The sequence below is a fragment of the Rhinolophus sinicus genome, linkage group LG10 (assembly GCF_036562045.2).
Source record: "Rhinolophus sinicus isolate RSC01 linkage group LG10, ASM3656204v1, whole genome shotgun sequence".
NCBI classification, from domain to species: Eukaryota; Metazoa; Chordata; class Mammalia; order Chiroptera; family Rhinolophidae; genus Rhinolophus; species Rhinolophus sinicus.
In genome coordinates, this window is record NC_133759.1 from 70,352,486 (window position 1) to 70,370,120 (window position 17,635).

General features: G+C 40.5%; 1 protein-coding gene across 1 annotated transcript; it reads right to left on the bottom strand.

The window, feature by feature from the left end:
- Positions 1-124: 124 nt before the first annotated feature.
- On the bottom strand, positions 125-13,872 carry ZFP62 (ZFP62 zinc finger protein). Its single transcript, XM_019716991.2, has 2 exons — positions 13,723-13,872; positions 125-4,008 (listed from the first exon to the last, which is right to left on the bottom strand). Coding segments are annotated over exons 1-2 (2,718 nt in total). The 5' UTR covers positions 13,724-13,872; the 3' UTR covers positions 125-1,291.
- Positions 13,873-17,635: the final 3,763 nt, after the last annotated feature.

A 17,635-nucleotide genomic window follows, 5' to 3' on the forward strand; every position in this document is an offset into this window, starting at 1 on the left:
CTAGCCCTGGGGGATGAGCCCCTACTGCTCTCCCTAGTTTGTATCTGGCATAACTTACCCCAAAAAGATGTGACACAAATGGCTTTCTCTGCATATCGCTCCATCTAAAGTCAGGCACAGCCTGTTTACTTTTGAGGAATTTCTTTATTGGAGTTCCACCTTACCTCCCCACAACTACCTGGCTCTTCATGGCCAAGAGAGAGTGAGACCTGAACAAAGTATTCATAACATTTTACAACAGACAATACACACGTGTAGTGCATGAAATCTACAAGTCAAAAACAATCAAACATTTAACAGGATTATTAAGAAACATGAATTTCCTCCTATCCCTCAATTATTGGTAGCTACTTAGCTCTTTAGTTTCTGCAATAACATGCCCTCTTTCTCAGCATTCCTACTCACAGGAATCCTAGAATCAATTCTTTTTGTGTAAGGTGCAAATTTATGCCGAAGATGTGTTCCATTAGTTATTGAGTATACTGAATTTATCTCCACAGTAGAACCTTTTGTTTGCAGTATAATGTGTGAAGTTTTCACTCATCACACATTCATCATTCATTGAGGAGTTCATATAACATTTTTAAAGTTTCACCCACTCAACTGATATATCACAATATTACAACAGTGTAGTCCAATCAACTTGCAATTTTTCTGGAGTGACTACCTCCTATCTCCTGTTAGATTTATAACTATACTTTTTACTTTTCTTACAACAGAATTCAAATTTTGTTTCAGATTTTATCATCACTCCCCTCAAATCATTCAATTATATCAAGTTTATACTTCATTATCACTATTAAATAAATTTATATTCCCTGAAGCCTATCTCTCCCTGAATTTGCCTTTTGGAGGCCCTTCTTGAATTTTTTTTCCACTGACCAATGTATAATTGGGAGTCAAAGTTATACCTGAATGCCCACACTATGATTCACAGAATTTACCCAAATATAAACTTTCTAATGGTGACTATGTGACTTCTAATTGGAATCATATCCTTATCCATGTTTTATGTTCAGAAATGTCTGCTTATTCTAAAGGTTTTATTTTAACATCCCATCACTCTGATAGTTTTATTCCCAGTATGAACTATTTTATATTCCATATGGGCTCAAGTACCTTGACATTGGAGGCTTCCTTGCTGGCTGATTGAAGATCACATAGAAAAGATTACTCATGGTTTCATTTATACTATGTAAATTATAAGCCATGAACAAGGGCCTCAGACATTCTTACATTCACATGGTTTTTCTTCCATTTGAGTTCTCTGAGATTTGGTAAGCTCTGCCTCCTACAGAGAGAAACTCATCTTGGTCCCATCCAGAACATTCCCACCCTCGTGAGTTCTCTTCTGTGATGTGCCACTATGACTTCCCATATTTGTCACATTTAAAGATTCCTCTCCAGTATGGATTCTTTTATGCTTGGTGAGATTTGATCTGATATTAAAAGCCTTCCCACACGCATTACATTGGTATGGCTTTTTTCCAGTGTGGATCCTTTTGTGTTGGTCAAGGACTGACCTGTAACTGAAAGATTTCCCACATTCACAATTATATGGCTGCTGCCCACGGTGGATGCTTTTATGGTTGATAAGACTCGAGTGTGAGATATATGCCTTCCCACACTCATCACATTCATAGGGTTTCTCACCTGTATGGATCCTTTTATGCACTGTGAGGCCTGAGCTGTTCCTGAATGCCTTTCCACACCCATCACATACATAGGGTTTCTCCCCAGTGTGGATCCTCTTGTGTTGAGAAAGGAGTGAGCTGTAGCTGAAAGATTTCCCACACTCAACACATTTGAAAGGTTTCTCCCCAAGATGGACTCTTTTATGGCTCATAAGAGTTCTGCTTGAGAAAAAAGCTTTTCCACATTCATCGCATGTATAGGGTGTCTTGCCAGGGTGGGTACTTTTATGGTTAATAAGGCTTGAGTGTGAGATGTAGGCTTTTCCACACACATCACATTCATAGGGTTTCTCCCCGGTATGGATTCTTTTATGCACTTTAAGGCTTGAGTTGTTTCTGAAGACCTTCTCACACCTGTCACATTCATAGGGCTTTTCTCTAGTGTGAACCCTTTTGTGTTGAGAAAGGAGTGAAGTGTAATTAAAAGATTTCTCACACACATCGCATTTGTAGGGCTTCTCCCCAAGATGAATTTTTCTGTGGTTCATAAGGGTTCGGTATGTGATGAATGCTTTTTCACACTCATCACATTTATAGGGTTTTTCCCCAGGGTGTACACTTTTATGATTTATAAGGCTTGAGAGTGAGATGTAGGCTTTCCCACATTCTTCACATTTGTAAGGTCTCTCCCCAGTGTGGATTCGTTTATGTACTTTAAGGCCTGAATTATTTCTGAAGGCTTTTCCACACTCATCACACCCAAAAGGTTTCTCCCTCGTATGAATCCTTTTATGTTGTTCAAGGGCAGAGCTGTAATTGAAGGATTTCTCACAATAGCTACATTTATAGGGCTTCTCCCCAAGATGGATTCCTTTATGGTTTTTAAGGCTAGAGCGTGAGATATAGGCTTTCCCACACACGTCACATTTGTATGGTTTTTCCCCAGTGTGGAGCCTTCTGTGGACTTTGAGGCCTGAATTGTTTCTGAAAGTTTTCCCACATACATCACATACATAAGGTCTCTCTCCAGTGTGAATGGTTTTATGCTGAAGGAGAAGTGAGTTATAGCTGAAGGATTTTCCACACTCTTTACATTCATGAGCTTTCTTCCCAGGGTGAATGCTTTTATGGACTGCGAGGCCAGAGCTATAGCTGAACGCTTTGCCACAGACATCACACTTATAAGGTTTCTCTCCTGTGTGGATCCTTTTATGCACAATAAGGCCTGAACTATTCCTGAAGGCCTTCCCACATTCATCACATTCATAAGGTTTCTCCCCAGTGTGGATGACTTTATGCTGAATGAGGAGAGAGCTATAATTAAATGATTTTTCACACTCATCACATTTGTAAGGTTTATCTCCAAAGTGGATGCTTTTATGGTTTAGAAGTGTTCGGCAAGTAATAAAGGCCTTCCCACACTCATCGCATTCATAGGGCTTTTCACCTGTGTGGATCCTTTTGTGGACCCTAAGGCCAGAGCTATTACTGAAAGTTTTCCCACAGATGTCACATTCATAGGGTTTTTCCCCAGTGTGGATCCTTTTGTGGACTCTGAGACCAGAGCTGTTCCTGAAGGCCTTCCCACACTCGCCACATTCATAGGGCTTCTCTCCAGTGTGGATCCTCTTATGCTGGTCCAAAACAGAGCTATAATTGAAGGATTTTCCACACTCATCACACTTACAATTCTTCTCCCCAGAATGGGTGCTTTTGTGGTTTATAAGGCTGGAGTAGGACATGTAGGCTTTCCCACATTCCTCACACTTGTACGGCTTCTCCCCAGTATGAATTCGCTTGTGCACTCGAAGGCTCGAACTGCTCCGGAAAGTCCCTCCACAGTCATTGCACTCATAGCGTTTTTCCCCAGTGTGCATAATTTTATGTTGAACAAGGCGGGAATTATATTTGAAGGATTTCCCACACTCATCACATTTATGGGATTTCTTAACAGCGCTGGTTTTCTGCTGCAGATGGGGATGAGAGTTTCCATTAATGTTCTCCACACGTTTGCCTTGTTCACTGCTTTTCTGTTCTATAGGGATGGTCTGGTGTGTAACATGCTTTGAACTCAGATGTAAGCTTTTCTCAGATGCCTCGTCTTCCTGTTCTGTCTTTATATTTGCTGTGTTCTTGGGTTTTCCAATCTTTTCCCTGATGTCACTTTTGACTTCCTTCATTCTTTTTCCCTCAGGCTTTTCCAATTGATTTTCTACCTTGTTATCCCAATTACAAGTTTCACCAACCTTAGATTCCTGCATATGACCCTTGTGAAGACCGTCTACTCTTAGCCACATAGATTCTGTATTTCCAACATTTTCACATTTCTCAGTTGATTCCTCATCCTCAGTGCCCCTCGTCTTGAAATGTGACACTAAACAAAAAACAAACAAACAAAAAAACAAAAAAACAAAAAGAAAGAAAATGGCACTTGTTCACTTTGTTTAGAAAAAACTGAAAGAATTACATCTAAATTCACTCATTCACTTGATAAGTGTTTATTGACTGCATACTGTGTGATGGGCACCATTTTTAACCACTGGGATACAATGGTGGACATGCCAAATTTTCTACCCCAGGGGACATAATGTTAAAATGCTAGAGCTCTGGATTTTCAATGAAACAAAGAGCTTTTCTATTCTTTCATAACAGCTTAGCGTGAGGTTAAGTTGAAATGTGCTGAAATGATGCACACGGTGTGATTGAACAATACAGTGAATGCTTAAATTAAAAAAAAATATTACAGTAAAAGACACATTGCCATCAATCCCCCTCAAAATACACTCTTGGGCCAGCCTGGTGGCTCAGGCGGTTAGAACTCCATGCTCCTAACTCCAAAGGCTGCCGGTTCGATTCCCACATGGGCCAGTGGGCTCTCAACCACAAGGTTGCCAGTTCAATTCCTCGAGTCCCGCAAGGGATGGTGGGCTCCGCCCCCTGCAACTAAGATTGAACACGGCACCTTGAGCTGAGCTGCCACTGAGCTCCCAAATGGCTCAGTTGGTTGGAGCGCATCCTCTCAACCACAAGGTTGCCGGCTGGACTCCTGCAAGGGATGGTGGGCTGCGCCCCCTGCAACTAGCAACAGGCAACTGGACCTGGAGCTGAGCTGCACCCTCCACAACTAAGACTGAAAGGACAACAACTTGAAGCTGAATGGCACCCTCCACAACTAAGATTGAAAGGACAACTTGACTTGGAAAAAAGTCCTGGAAGTACACACTGTTCCCCAATAAAGTCCTGTTCCCCTTCCCCAATAAAATCTTAAAAAACAAACAAAAAACAAACAACTCTCTCTTGCTTCAAACATACTTATCTCATCATTCTTGCCATTTTCTGAAGCTGTTCTGGAAGTCCTCTTTCATGAATGTCTTTAGTTGTGCTGTTGTACTTACTTTGATGTCCTGAATCATTTTGACTTTGGGGAAGGGCCAGAAGTCGCATGGTACCAGATGCAGTGAATAAGGTGGATGAGGACACACCGTAAAGTTTTGATTTTACAGAGATTTCCGTATACCAGAAGCAATGTATGACACAAACCGTTATGATGGAGGATGAAACCATATGCCCATTTCATGTTAATGCATTGTTCGTGATCCATGATTTACGGCACATATTTAAAACACACCTCTCAACTGTAGCTCACACCCGACTGACTATACCAAACAAGTTGAAACTTGTCACACACTGTTAGTAAGGTTTGACATGCCGCTTCCTGTATTGAAAATCCCTGCTTTTCCGTTGGATGGCACTTGGCAGCAGCATTCACTGTACTTTTTTATCACAATGGAAAGGTTGTGTCACACATCGTTTCTGGTATGGCAATTTCTGTCAAATAAAAAACATTATAGTGTGTCCTCATTAACCTTATTCACCGGATCTGGCACTATGTGACTTCTGGGTCTTCCCCAAAGTCAGAATGATTCAGGACATCAAGGCAGCCATGACAGCACAACTAAAGACATTCATAAAAGAGAATTTCCAGAACTGCTTCAGAAAGAGGCAAGAATGATGGACTATGTGTGTTTGAAGTGAGGGGGAGTATTTTGAGGGGGATTAATAGCAATGTGTCTTTTACTGTAATAATTTATTTATTTAAACATTCACCATGTTTTTAAATCACACCTTGTACAGAACCAAGGGCAACATTGACAGTTTTTGAAACTGTCACCAAGTCATGGAAAAACAAAGGATAGAAGAAATCTCTGAAGAAGAGGAGACAGAAAGATTAATAAGACAAAAGTTAAGAAGACAATCAGCAGAAGACAGGCAAAACTAAAGAAAAGGAGAGAGTAGTACCAGGGAGAAGTATTGGGGAGGTGGTTATACAATCATGAGCATAGTCATGTCAGAGATGAGAAGAAAACAAGCCTTTTGGTTTGGCCTCCTTTTCCTTGGCTTTCCCTCAAGGGAAACACTGACCCTGGAAAGTAGGTAGTTAGGGAAGAACTCTATATGGAAGAACATGCTCCGGCCTGGCAGGCAAAGAGGCTTTCACTCCTACTTTATGAACATGCTAACTACAGTCAGAGAATATCAAAGATCAGAAGGAAAACACAAACCATTAAACGAAGGAAATAATTCTGCCTAGGTTCAAATACTTAGCTGTATGACCTTGAGAAAGTTATTTAACTTCTTTGTGCCACAGTTTCCTCATAAGTACAATGAAGGCAATAAGGTTGGTGTGAATATTAAATGAGAGAACATATGTAAAGTACTGAAAACAATGCATGTCACTTGGTGAGTGCTATGTGCTATCCGAGGTCAGGTTAGTGGATCAGGGTTGGAACCTGAGAAGAAAACACAGGACTCAGGAAAGGTAAACTCCTTCCCAGAGGAGTTTAGGAGCCAGGCAGGGATGCTGTGTTCCCTTGAAGGTACTCTACACACAGCTGGCACTCCTCTATACACCTACTGATAGACCAACTCCTGAGAGCAAAAGAAACAATTGTAAACACCTTATCCCCCAACCTTAGACCATTAGGCATGTGTTTAGACTTAGTTCAAACGTGAATCTCCACTCTTACTCTGGGTATCAGACACTCTTGGGTCAGTACTCTGAAATTCTGTCAGTCCTACTTAGACACCCTATATGTGAATGTGAGGAAGGAAGGAAGCAGGGGGAAAAAGGAAAGTACAAAGTATATTCTGAAGTAGACATGTATAAAGAAGCACACTCATGATCCAACCTATGCTTACGGGACTGGAATGATGGACTCAAATAAAATTTACAGAAAAGGAGAAGAAGCTAGGAACTCAGAATATCAGTAGGACAATAAAACAAAGCACTACTCAGTAAACATTAAACCAAAAGGTGGTTTAGCTCAGAAAGCTTCACAAAATGACTATTAAGTGATATTAGGTAAGAGATCTTCAGAGGTCACTGAGGAATGATGGCACAGGCTCGTTCTTTGCTCCCTTTCTTTACTACTTTGGGCAGAGCAGTCCATGTCACATAATGTGTGAGGGCTACTGGGTAAGCAGTGCAATTCCAGAACCATCAGCAGCAACACACCTTTTATCTGTATTCTAAATCCTGCTTCCACACACATCAGGGACCTTGCACCATCTATTCCCTTTGGCCATGGTCCCTCCACATCTACTACTCCTTAGCCCTCAGGAGAGAAAGATGTTCAAGTTCCTACAGACATGAAACCAAATCCCCTAAAATAAACACACAAAAATTGCTAGAGAAAAGGAAGAGCTGTGAGGGGAGACTAGACATACTAGATATTAAAGTATACCACAAGGCCTCTACAACCAAAAGAATGTGGTATTGGTGTATAGACAGAACAGAAAGTCCAGAAATAGTTCTAATTACAAATAGAAATAAAACATTTGATAAAGATGGTACATGAAATTATTGAGGCAAAGATGATCTCTTTAATGGTGTCAGAGCAATTATAAAGCTGTTTGGAAAAAAAATTAGATCCATTCTTTATGCCATACATAGGAATAAACTCCAAATGGAGCAGAGCTCTAAATATAAAAGAGTGACACTATACAAATACTAGAACAAAACATGGGTGAATGCCTCTATAACCTGGGTATAGAGAAAGCTTTCTAACTATGACCCAGATGAAATAAAAGATTGATATTTTTTACTGTATCAAAATAAAACTAAATTGCATTTCAAACATACCATAAGAAAAATCAAGAAATAAATGACAAAGTAAAAGAAAATATTTACAACATACATGCTATATAAAGGCTAATAGCCTTAATATATAAATTTTTTTTAAAAATGGTGTAACTTAGGTATATAATACGACTATATACTACATACTCTCAGTCTGGGGAAGGCTAGAGGGAATGGTGGGGGAGAGCTGCAAACAACTGAACTCTTTTTAAAAGCAGGTTTGTTTTCTGTGGTAATATGGGTGAAACAATTTTAGATCTGTTATGGGATTGAGCATACGTGCTTGATTGTGAGCCAGGGCTCTCCTGGAAGAAGAAGGGACACAAAAATATGGAATAAGGGAAGACAAGAAAGAATCCTGTGGGGGTGAAATGTAGGTATTGGTGTGAACCCATGATTTCTAAATTATACATACACACACACATAGGTATGTATGTACATTCACATGTATATTTGTGTGTCACACACACATACATATGGTGCCAAAAAAATGTATACACATTTTAAGAAAGGAAAAAACTATTAATTTTGTACTACTCAGTATATACCAATAACAAAAGATGAATACAAGTCATGTTTGACTTCTACAATTACAAGAGGTGCTCAAAGTGGTTACCATCAGCGTAATTTTAATAGTTATTTCCTTTCTTAAAATGGGTATACATTTTTTTGGCACCCTCTGTATATATTCCCTAGCTCTATCTGCTGAAAAGCTAAGAAATACAAACACCTCAGTGGTAATGCACACATCTAGCACCCTATTCTCAGTCTCTATTATTATTGCCTATATTGGTGGATTCCAGGCTAGGGGCAGGATATATACTAGATGAGCTGGGACATCTTGTTATACTACCAAGTAAGGAGATGCTCAAAAACAATGATGGGGCCATGTCAACATACAAGACCATAAGAGCCAGCTTGAATAGTTAATTCAGGCTCCATAATAATTAAGTAATGCATTACGAATTACTGAAAATAGGATTTCATGAGTCCATATAGATACAAACAGGGAAGAAAGGGAGGCCTCTTGCTTACAGTAGAATGCCAAGGCTGCTTAGTAAATGTGGAGAGTAGTAGAGTTGGAAAAAAACAAAATCAGCGTTCTACAACTACTCGAGTAGAGAATGAATCAGGAGAATTATCAACGTATTCTAAAGTAGAAATAGAGGGGGACACTTTGACAAGGAGCAGTTTATCTACACAGTCTTAAAATATTCCCCCAGACTACAAGGGAAAAACAGTAATTACACAATGGAGAAATGAGATGATGCCTTGGCCAAGTACTGTAAATTACTATCACCAATGGAAGCAGATGGACATCGTGTGTTTCCAGAAGTGACACTCTAGGGACACATCACCTATGAGAATGCACTACCTGAATTGAATCAGAAGAAAACATCAGATAAATCCAAAATGAGGAACATTCTACTAAAAGGTATTTGTATCATTTCAAAAGTATCATTTTCATAAAAGACAAGGAAAAGCTATAGAAATGTTCCAGATTAAAAGAGGCTAAAGAGACTTGACCACTAAATTCAATACATGACCTGGAATGGATTTGTACTGGAGGGAAAAACTGTTATAAAAAATAATTGTGTCAACTGAAAAAATTGGAATATGGATGGTTAGACAAAAGTAATACTAATTTTGAATTTACTGAAGTTGACAGTTGTACTGTTATTTATTCAGGTGAATATCCTTATATTCTTAGTAAATATTCTTACTAAAGTATTTAGGAGTAAATGGCCATGATGTATGTAAGTTACTCTCAAATGGTTTATAAAAATAATATGCATAAAAGAGCACGAGAGAGAAAACAAAATGAAATAAAATAAAATGTTAACTACAGGTGAATATGAGTTAAGGGTATCTTTTTACTATTCTTATTCTTGAAATTTTTCTGTATATTTGAAATTATTTCCAAATAAAAAGTTTAAAAAATTCAAAAAAGTACATTTAAAATGCCCTCAACTATATTTTTCCCTCCAGGTACTGCTTTCACATCCTGCCTCCCTCTTGTTAACTGTTGTGTCTTGAAAAAGTGGTCTCCACGTTCCCATGTCCCTTTATGCCTCATCTACTCAATCTGATTTCTCAGACCACACCGCATTAGTTTTTTCTAGGCCACACACCAACTCCTTAGCCTGCTGCCCTTTGGATGTTCCTGGGCCCCTGTTCCACCTGGAACCTTTCCTCTTCTGACACTACATGCCTATAGATGACAGCTCCATCTATATGTGCGGCTCCTGCCACTCCTATAAGCTGTCTCAGAGTCTGTTCTCTGGGTCAGACCCCTCTCTTCAACTACAGACCCTCATATTCACCTCTGTACTCCCCTTTGCCTAAATCAGAAGTGTGCTCATTTCTTTCCCTCACCCCTTCATATCTGAAAGAGCCCCTAGGACCAGCTGATTCTACTGCCTAAATACTTCTCAAGTTCCCTCCCCCAACTCCATTCCCACTGCTAACACCTAGTTTAAGCCCTCCTCAAGTCCCTTTTGAACTTCTGTCAGTCCCCCTACCTTCATTTTTACCCCAGTTCAATTCTTCCTCCAACAGGTGTCAAAGAGATTTGGAAAATGCACACCTAGTCACTCACCAATGCCAAATCTTCCCAGGCTACCCAATATGGCACATGAAGCCTTCTGCATCTGGCCACCTGAAATAACTTGCTGGACAGCAAATGGGCCATGCTAATTAACCCCTCACTGTCACTGCACTCACTGGTCCTCGGCCCTGATGGACCCTTTCCCTTGATGTTCTCTGACAGGCTAATTCTTAGACCCCTCATGTCCTCTGGGATTCCCTGTTTGAGCGGCTGCTGACTGGCCTCGTCTGCATAATCACAAATACTTCACCTCTTAGCCCTCTGACCTAGGCAGATGCCAGCAGTTTCCCTGTTCCAGCCCTGCTTAACCTCCTCTGGGGGGGCACAATGTCCCATCACCCAACGTAGTTCACCCAATCCACTAATGACTGAAATAAAAACAGATCAACATAAATGTGCATCTTCCTTGAAAATAGATGATTTGCAATGAGATTCATATTAATCAATACTAAGAAAGAGAGTCTACGAAAAGGTCAGTCAAAAACAGGCAGAAATGCACCAAGACATATAGGATCTCAACACAGGAAATGGGGGGAGAGGGGACACAAACATTCAAGCTGTAGCATCAGCATTTACCATAGTGCTGATTTTATATGTCTTGGTGCTTTCTGTCTGGAATTTCCTTTAAAATATTTGAACAAATCAAAAATAAAAAGGGAAAAGTGAAACAAATGTAACAGAATCCTGATAATTGTTGAACGTGAGCTATGGGTATATGGAGTTCATTGTATTAGTCTACTCTTCTGTATGTTTAAATTTTTTCATAATAAAAATCTAAAAGAAAGATCACTCATATTAGTTACAGTGGGAAAATGGATTAAGGGGAGAGCGAACCGAGTCCTGGAGTCTGGAAGGTTATTATAATCCAACAAGATGAGTGATGTGGTAGCTGAATCATGTGCCCACCATGACACAAGAGAAGAAATCACTCCAAAAGCACAACTCCTACACAGAGAAGGCTAGAAAAGTTTTAATTTCTTAACAGTTCTAAGAGTTAGATTAGAAACTCCTCTCTAATCAGTTCTCAACAGGGAGCATGATGCAGTAGCCTGGTTGCATCAGTCAAGTCTCAGCCACAGACAGCCATCCACGCCTTCCAAATTACATATGACCCACAACCACTGGGCACCTCTGGACTTATGTCATGTTCTGACACCAATGCCTAGAACATCTCATGCAGATACTATGAACCTGCCCTGAATTCTTGCTGTCCCTGCCCCAGAGTCAGGAAACACTTCTCAAGAGCCAAGACAACTGACCAGAGAGCAACTGTTGCTCCCTCTGGCTGAAAATTTCTGCCTATTAACAACTTCTTGCAACAAGCAAAAGGTACAACACATCAGCACTGTGGATTTCCAACCATATTCTACAAGTCAATCTACCATCAAGTGTCACATTTGGATTCTGTATCTTCAATTTTTGGAAATTGTATTTGGTTTGGAGATGACCAAGTCATCTCCTCTTTCTTCAGAGAGAAAAAACAAGAGGGGATGTGAACACAAAATGCTTACAAATTCGGAAGAAAGAGTACCTAGGCAGTGGGAGAACAAGACAAGTGAAAAATGGGACCAAGGAGTGAGAGAAGTGATATGCAGATAGGAAGAGAGAGAATATGGTTTGTGCTTTAGTTATTATTTTATAGTTTATGACTAGCAGGATAGTAAATGGTTAACATGAGTTGGTTCTATTGCTTAAAAGTAGAAATAAGGATTAAAGGTAATTGTTTTCCAAAGTAAAAAATGAAACAGAACATTCTCATACCTGGTAATGGAGAAGAAATTTCTAGTCATCCTTGGGAATAAGTTAAGCAAAGGAGATTCTAAATGGGAGACTGAGATTTTCTGAAATTCAAAGGGGTGGAGACTGGCTTAAAGAGAGTTGTTAATTGAAGTAGTTAACACAAGTCTCAGGAGAGAAAAGCTACTTGGTTTTATGTTCTTTAAACACTCTATATGACTTATAATAATGATCTGGTATATTTAACAATCTACCCATAACTGGCTGAATTGATGTAAAATAAAACAATTTTGATTGTTTAATCCCTACTTTAAAAACTCTTGCTTAGATATGCCCTAATACAATGTTACTGAGTGTAACACTGTTTGAAGTGACAAAAATTGGAAACCCCAATGTCCCTGATTAGATTTAAAAATTATGGCACATCCAAAACATCCAAACAATGGCTAATCCAATACCACAGCACTGTAAAACAAACAAACAAAAAGCTCTTTGTGTTCTGATGAACTTTAAGATAAAGTGAAAGCAGCAAGAGGCAGAATTTTGAAGTGACTTACCATCTATGAGGAAAAAAGAGGGAACTGACTACATTCACATTTGCCAGTATTTGCATAAAGAAACTCTGGGAGGATATGCTCAAATAAACTAAATGTGATTATCTTAGGGGGTTGGGCCTAGGAAGATGGCTGCGTGGGAGGAAACCTTTTCGCTGATAACTTTATATTTTAGATATCTGAACCATATGAATATGTTACATAAACATTTATTAAAAGAAAAAAAACACACTTCGTGCTTTCCAACAGAAAACACGCCTAGTGGCCACCTAGTCCAAACGTCTTAGAGCAGCACGCCCAGCCATGGCACCCCATTCATCTTTCATATCCCCTCTGCCTGGGTTCCCGTAGGCTGTCCCCGGGTCTGGGAGCCTCCTCGACCTTCTTTCTCCCAACCTAGTCAACTCCTCAGCCTGCGGAGCCCAGGGCAGGCTGCCTTCTCCGGACACACCGCTGTTTGTATATAGGTGAGCTTCCCCCAGGAAAAGGGCCGGGAAGCGCCATCCGAGGGCTAAATCCGTACCAGCACCAGATGTCTCAACATCACCCCTCCATCAAAGAAAAACAAAAGGTGGGGGGGCTCGAATCAGATCACCCCTAGGGGTCCCTCTAACGCTCACATTCACTTTAAAGTTCCAAGACTAAACTTAACTGTAACGGGGTCCCGGCAAGGGGAGCATTTTAAAGCGCTAATTTTCACGGTTCCCCTCCCTCTCGAGTCAGCATCAAATAGTCGAGAAACAGCGGCGCGGGGCCTTTCTTTGGACACCGGGCAGCCCTAGCCCGACCCTGACCGCTCGGACGGCCGGAGCTAGCGCCTTCAGTGAGTCCGGTCTACTCCAGCTGCGCGGGCCCCACACCCCTCAACCGGCCCGAGCTCTTCCCTCCCCTCCACCCCCCAGACGCGCCTCCTGAGGTGTATGGGGAGAGAACACACTTCCTCTCAGATCCTGCCCGCGACCCAAAGGCAGCCAAAATCAGGCCAAGAAGGGAAGGGCGTGGCAGGCGAGGGCCGGGGGCGGGAGCGCGGGCGGCCGCAGACTCACTTACTGGCTGACGGGGCGCCGCGGGAGTCCGGCCACCGGCGGCACAAAAGCGCGGACAGCCCAGCCGGAAGGACCCGCGCCGGCTCCGGGACACTTCCGAGTCCTCTCTAGGAGGTTGGAGGACTGACTCGATGGTAAGCCTCCGTTGGAGCACGTGATCCGTGGTGCGCTTGACTGGCGGGTTACTCCTCTGCTATTCATCGGGCGCTCGCCGGTTGCGTGCTTGGGTGCGGCGGAGGAACAACCGGGCAAGCTGCTGGTGTTGCTGGACTTGCCACTGTAGAGTGGGGCCGACAAGGAAGCAAACAAGTGTCTGGGTAAACACCTAACGATCTAATACCTGAACACACAATTCATTACAAAGTAAGACCACGGGGGGGGGGGGGGGCACCTCCCCTCCCGTCGTGGAGGAGGCGGAGCAGAGCGCGGGGACTGTAGGCCCATCTGCCTTGGAGAGACCTGTAGGGGGCGCCCGGCGTGCAGTCTGAGCCAACCGGAGACCCCCCCGACCAACCATCAGGCGGCGCTAGTGAGTCATCCCCCGGTGTTGGCTCCCAACCTTTGACATAAAATGACTGAAAAACTATCCCATCGCTTCTCGGTCTTTTGGCTAAGATCAAGTGTGAAAAACTATCCTTACTTTTACAGTAGTAAACATTTTTTTGCATATTGTTAATATTAACATTTAAAAGACAAAACTGCTTATTCTTTCAAACACATCTACTGTAATCTAAGTACACATGGTTGACCTATTACCCACTTTTTAAAATTGAGATATAATTGACACATTAGTTTCAGATAACACGATTCAATATTTGTATATATTATGAAATGATCACCACAATAAATCTGGTTAACATCCATCACACACATTTTTTTTCTCGTGATGGAAACTTTTAAGATTTGCTCTCTTAGCAACTTTCAAATTTGCAATATAGTATTATTAACTATAGTCACCATGCTGTGTGTACTTTCCACCCCAGGACTCTTGGTAACCACCAAGCACCAATTTGTTCTCTGTGTCTGAGTTTTTTGTTTTTTTTAAGACTCTACCTATAAATGAGATCAAATGGTATTTATTCTCTGGCTTATTTCACTTAGAATAATGCCCTCAAGTTTCATCCATGGTATCACAAGTGGCAGGTTTTCCTTCTTTTATATGGCTGAGTGATATTCCATGATATACATACATACTGGGAGTGCCAAAAAAATGTATACACATTTTAAGAGATGTTATTTATGTAGCACTAGTTCGCCATAATCAGAAGTGTCTGCTATGACAACCACTTTGAGCACCTGTTGTAATTGCAGAACTCAAACGTGACTATATACTGAGTATTACAGTATTAATACAGTTTTTTTTCCTTTCTTAAAATGTGTATACTTTTTTTGCATCCTGTGTATATATATCACATCTTCTTCATCCATCGATAGACATTTAGGTTGTGTACGTTTCCTGGCTATTGTAAATAATGCTCACCAACCACTTTAACAGTCAGAAATTTTACTTTTTGTTTTTTTCCTTGAACCTCTATTTTTATTTTACGTCCCTCACAGCATCTTTATCCTAATCTAAAATGATTTCGTTCTACGTGTATTGCTGCACTTTATCCTAATGTAAAATAGTTGCATGCTTTAAGTTTTATTGTTCACCCTAGCACACATCTCTGTAAAGAAATTAGGTTGCAATTTTTTTCTCACTCTTAGATATTATTTGCCAGACTAGTAGCAAAATTATATAAACATGCTTCAAAATTTTACTATCAGTTTTTACACAAAACCTGAAATGTTTTGCAAGCACAACTTTTAATAAGGTAGGTTTTTTTAACAGTTCAAGTTATGCAAATTACTTGGGTGAATTTTACTTATTGCTGGAGTGAGCCAGTGTTCAGCACCAAATCAACTCTATGTTAATCTTCCATTTTTTATAGATGCAGTTGCTGGTTAAACAGAGGGAATAGAAGGGCATTTGTGTGTACCCATGCATTCTAAACCGCATTTGGCTCCATGCCAGAACTGCATGCACCTCCAAGAAAGTCAGGGACAGTGTGATGTATACTGTGTCTTAGAGCAGACCCAGGCAGCTGCAAACCTCAGGACGAGCAGAGCCCCGGACTCTCCTCACGCTGCAGTTTTTAGGCAAAAGCACACTCACTTGTTGAGAATTGGGAGTGGATTCCCCTAGAGCTGCCCCCAAAATAGCAGAGACGCATGTAGCTCTTGAGCACTTGAAAACTGGCTAGATGGCTGAGCGTTTGAATTTTTAATTACATTTCATGTAAATAGCCACATGTAGCTAAAGTCTGCCTCATTGGATAGCACAGCCCAAGTTGCTTCAGACAGCCCTCCCAGGCCTCCAGAAGAATTCATACTCCAGATTGAAGGTTGGTGTGTCAGGCCAGTCTGTCACCCATGGCAGGAGTTGACTGGATTTTTCCCTCGAGGCAGCAAGGTGGACAAATATTTATGGCCAGGTTAGGAGGCAATGCTCCTCCATGAAAGGTAGTATGTGTGTGGCGGAGGGAGGGATCATTGGGAAGCCCAGGTGAATAATCTTAATTCTTGTGATTTTTATTTTGGATGATGTTTTATCCTCCATGAGCCTTGCTATAATCTAGGCACCTTTTGTTTGCCCTGTGTCTGCACACATACATACACACACACACACACACACACACACACACACGTGCATGCACACACACTTTTTCCAATACGTCTTTTCTGGACATCTACAAATCAGAGCAGTGTCTAGACCTGCACTGCCTGATATGGCAGTTCCTTTTCACATATAGCTATTACGCACATGAAATGCGGCTGGTCTAAACTGAGCTATGCTGTAAATGTAAGATCCGCATTGGATTTTAAGACTTAGGAAAATAGAATGTACAACATTAAAATTTACATTGGTTTTTTGTGTTGATAATATTTTGGCTTTTTTGAGTTAAATAAAATATATTGTTAAGATGAATTTTACTTGTTTCTTTTTACTTTAAATTTATCTACATTTGAAATCAGAAATCACATATATGGCTGGAATTACATTTCTCAGCTCTACTCTAGAAAGCCAATAGTTACATCCATGACGTTGTCCTCAGTTTCCTCTTGCTGTGGGGCTCCTCTGCCACCTTTGGGGTGTTTCAAGTGCAGATTACTGAGCTATGCCCAAAGGGGCCTAATTCTAACTCCACTTTTAGTTGTTGAATTGGTCACACATTAAAAAAATAAATGTCCCCCTCCCACTATAGAGCATAATATCAGCTCAGTATGTAAAATCTGGAAAAGAAAGAAAAATTAGAAAAAGTAATCATTTGTAATTCTTTTACCTAGTGATAAGCACTGTTAACATCTTAGCAAATTTCGTTTTCTGCCAATATGCAGTGTTTTTCAGATGGTTATAATTGCACTATGTTTGCAATTTTTACATAGTGTTTTTTACAAATAATATTATATGTGATCATTTTCCATGTTACAACAATTTGTGATATGCCATTGAGCTATAATCTTTTTAACTCTTCTGTTGTTAATCATTGAAATACTTTCCAATTAAATCTTTTATTATTATTAATCAGTACTGTAATAAATAGTAGTATGCAAAAGCTTTTTCTGTATTTTCCTTTGAATAGTTGGCAAAAAGACTCAAGAAACATTGGAAGCAATCAGAGTAGCGAACTAGACAAGGATATTATTATTCATCACTACCATTACTTCCCATTGTATGTGGGTGAGGAAAAAGAAAAGTAGAATATAAACACTGGAAAACAGGGAGTCATTATCCTAGTTATAGATAAAAAGATTTTATTTCTGGAAATCCCAAGAGATTCAGCTACCAAAAACAAAACAAAACAAAAAAAAACCCCAAAACCCTAGAGAATTCTGTAATGGGTGTGGACACATACCAGCTGGAGTGGCCCTGGAGA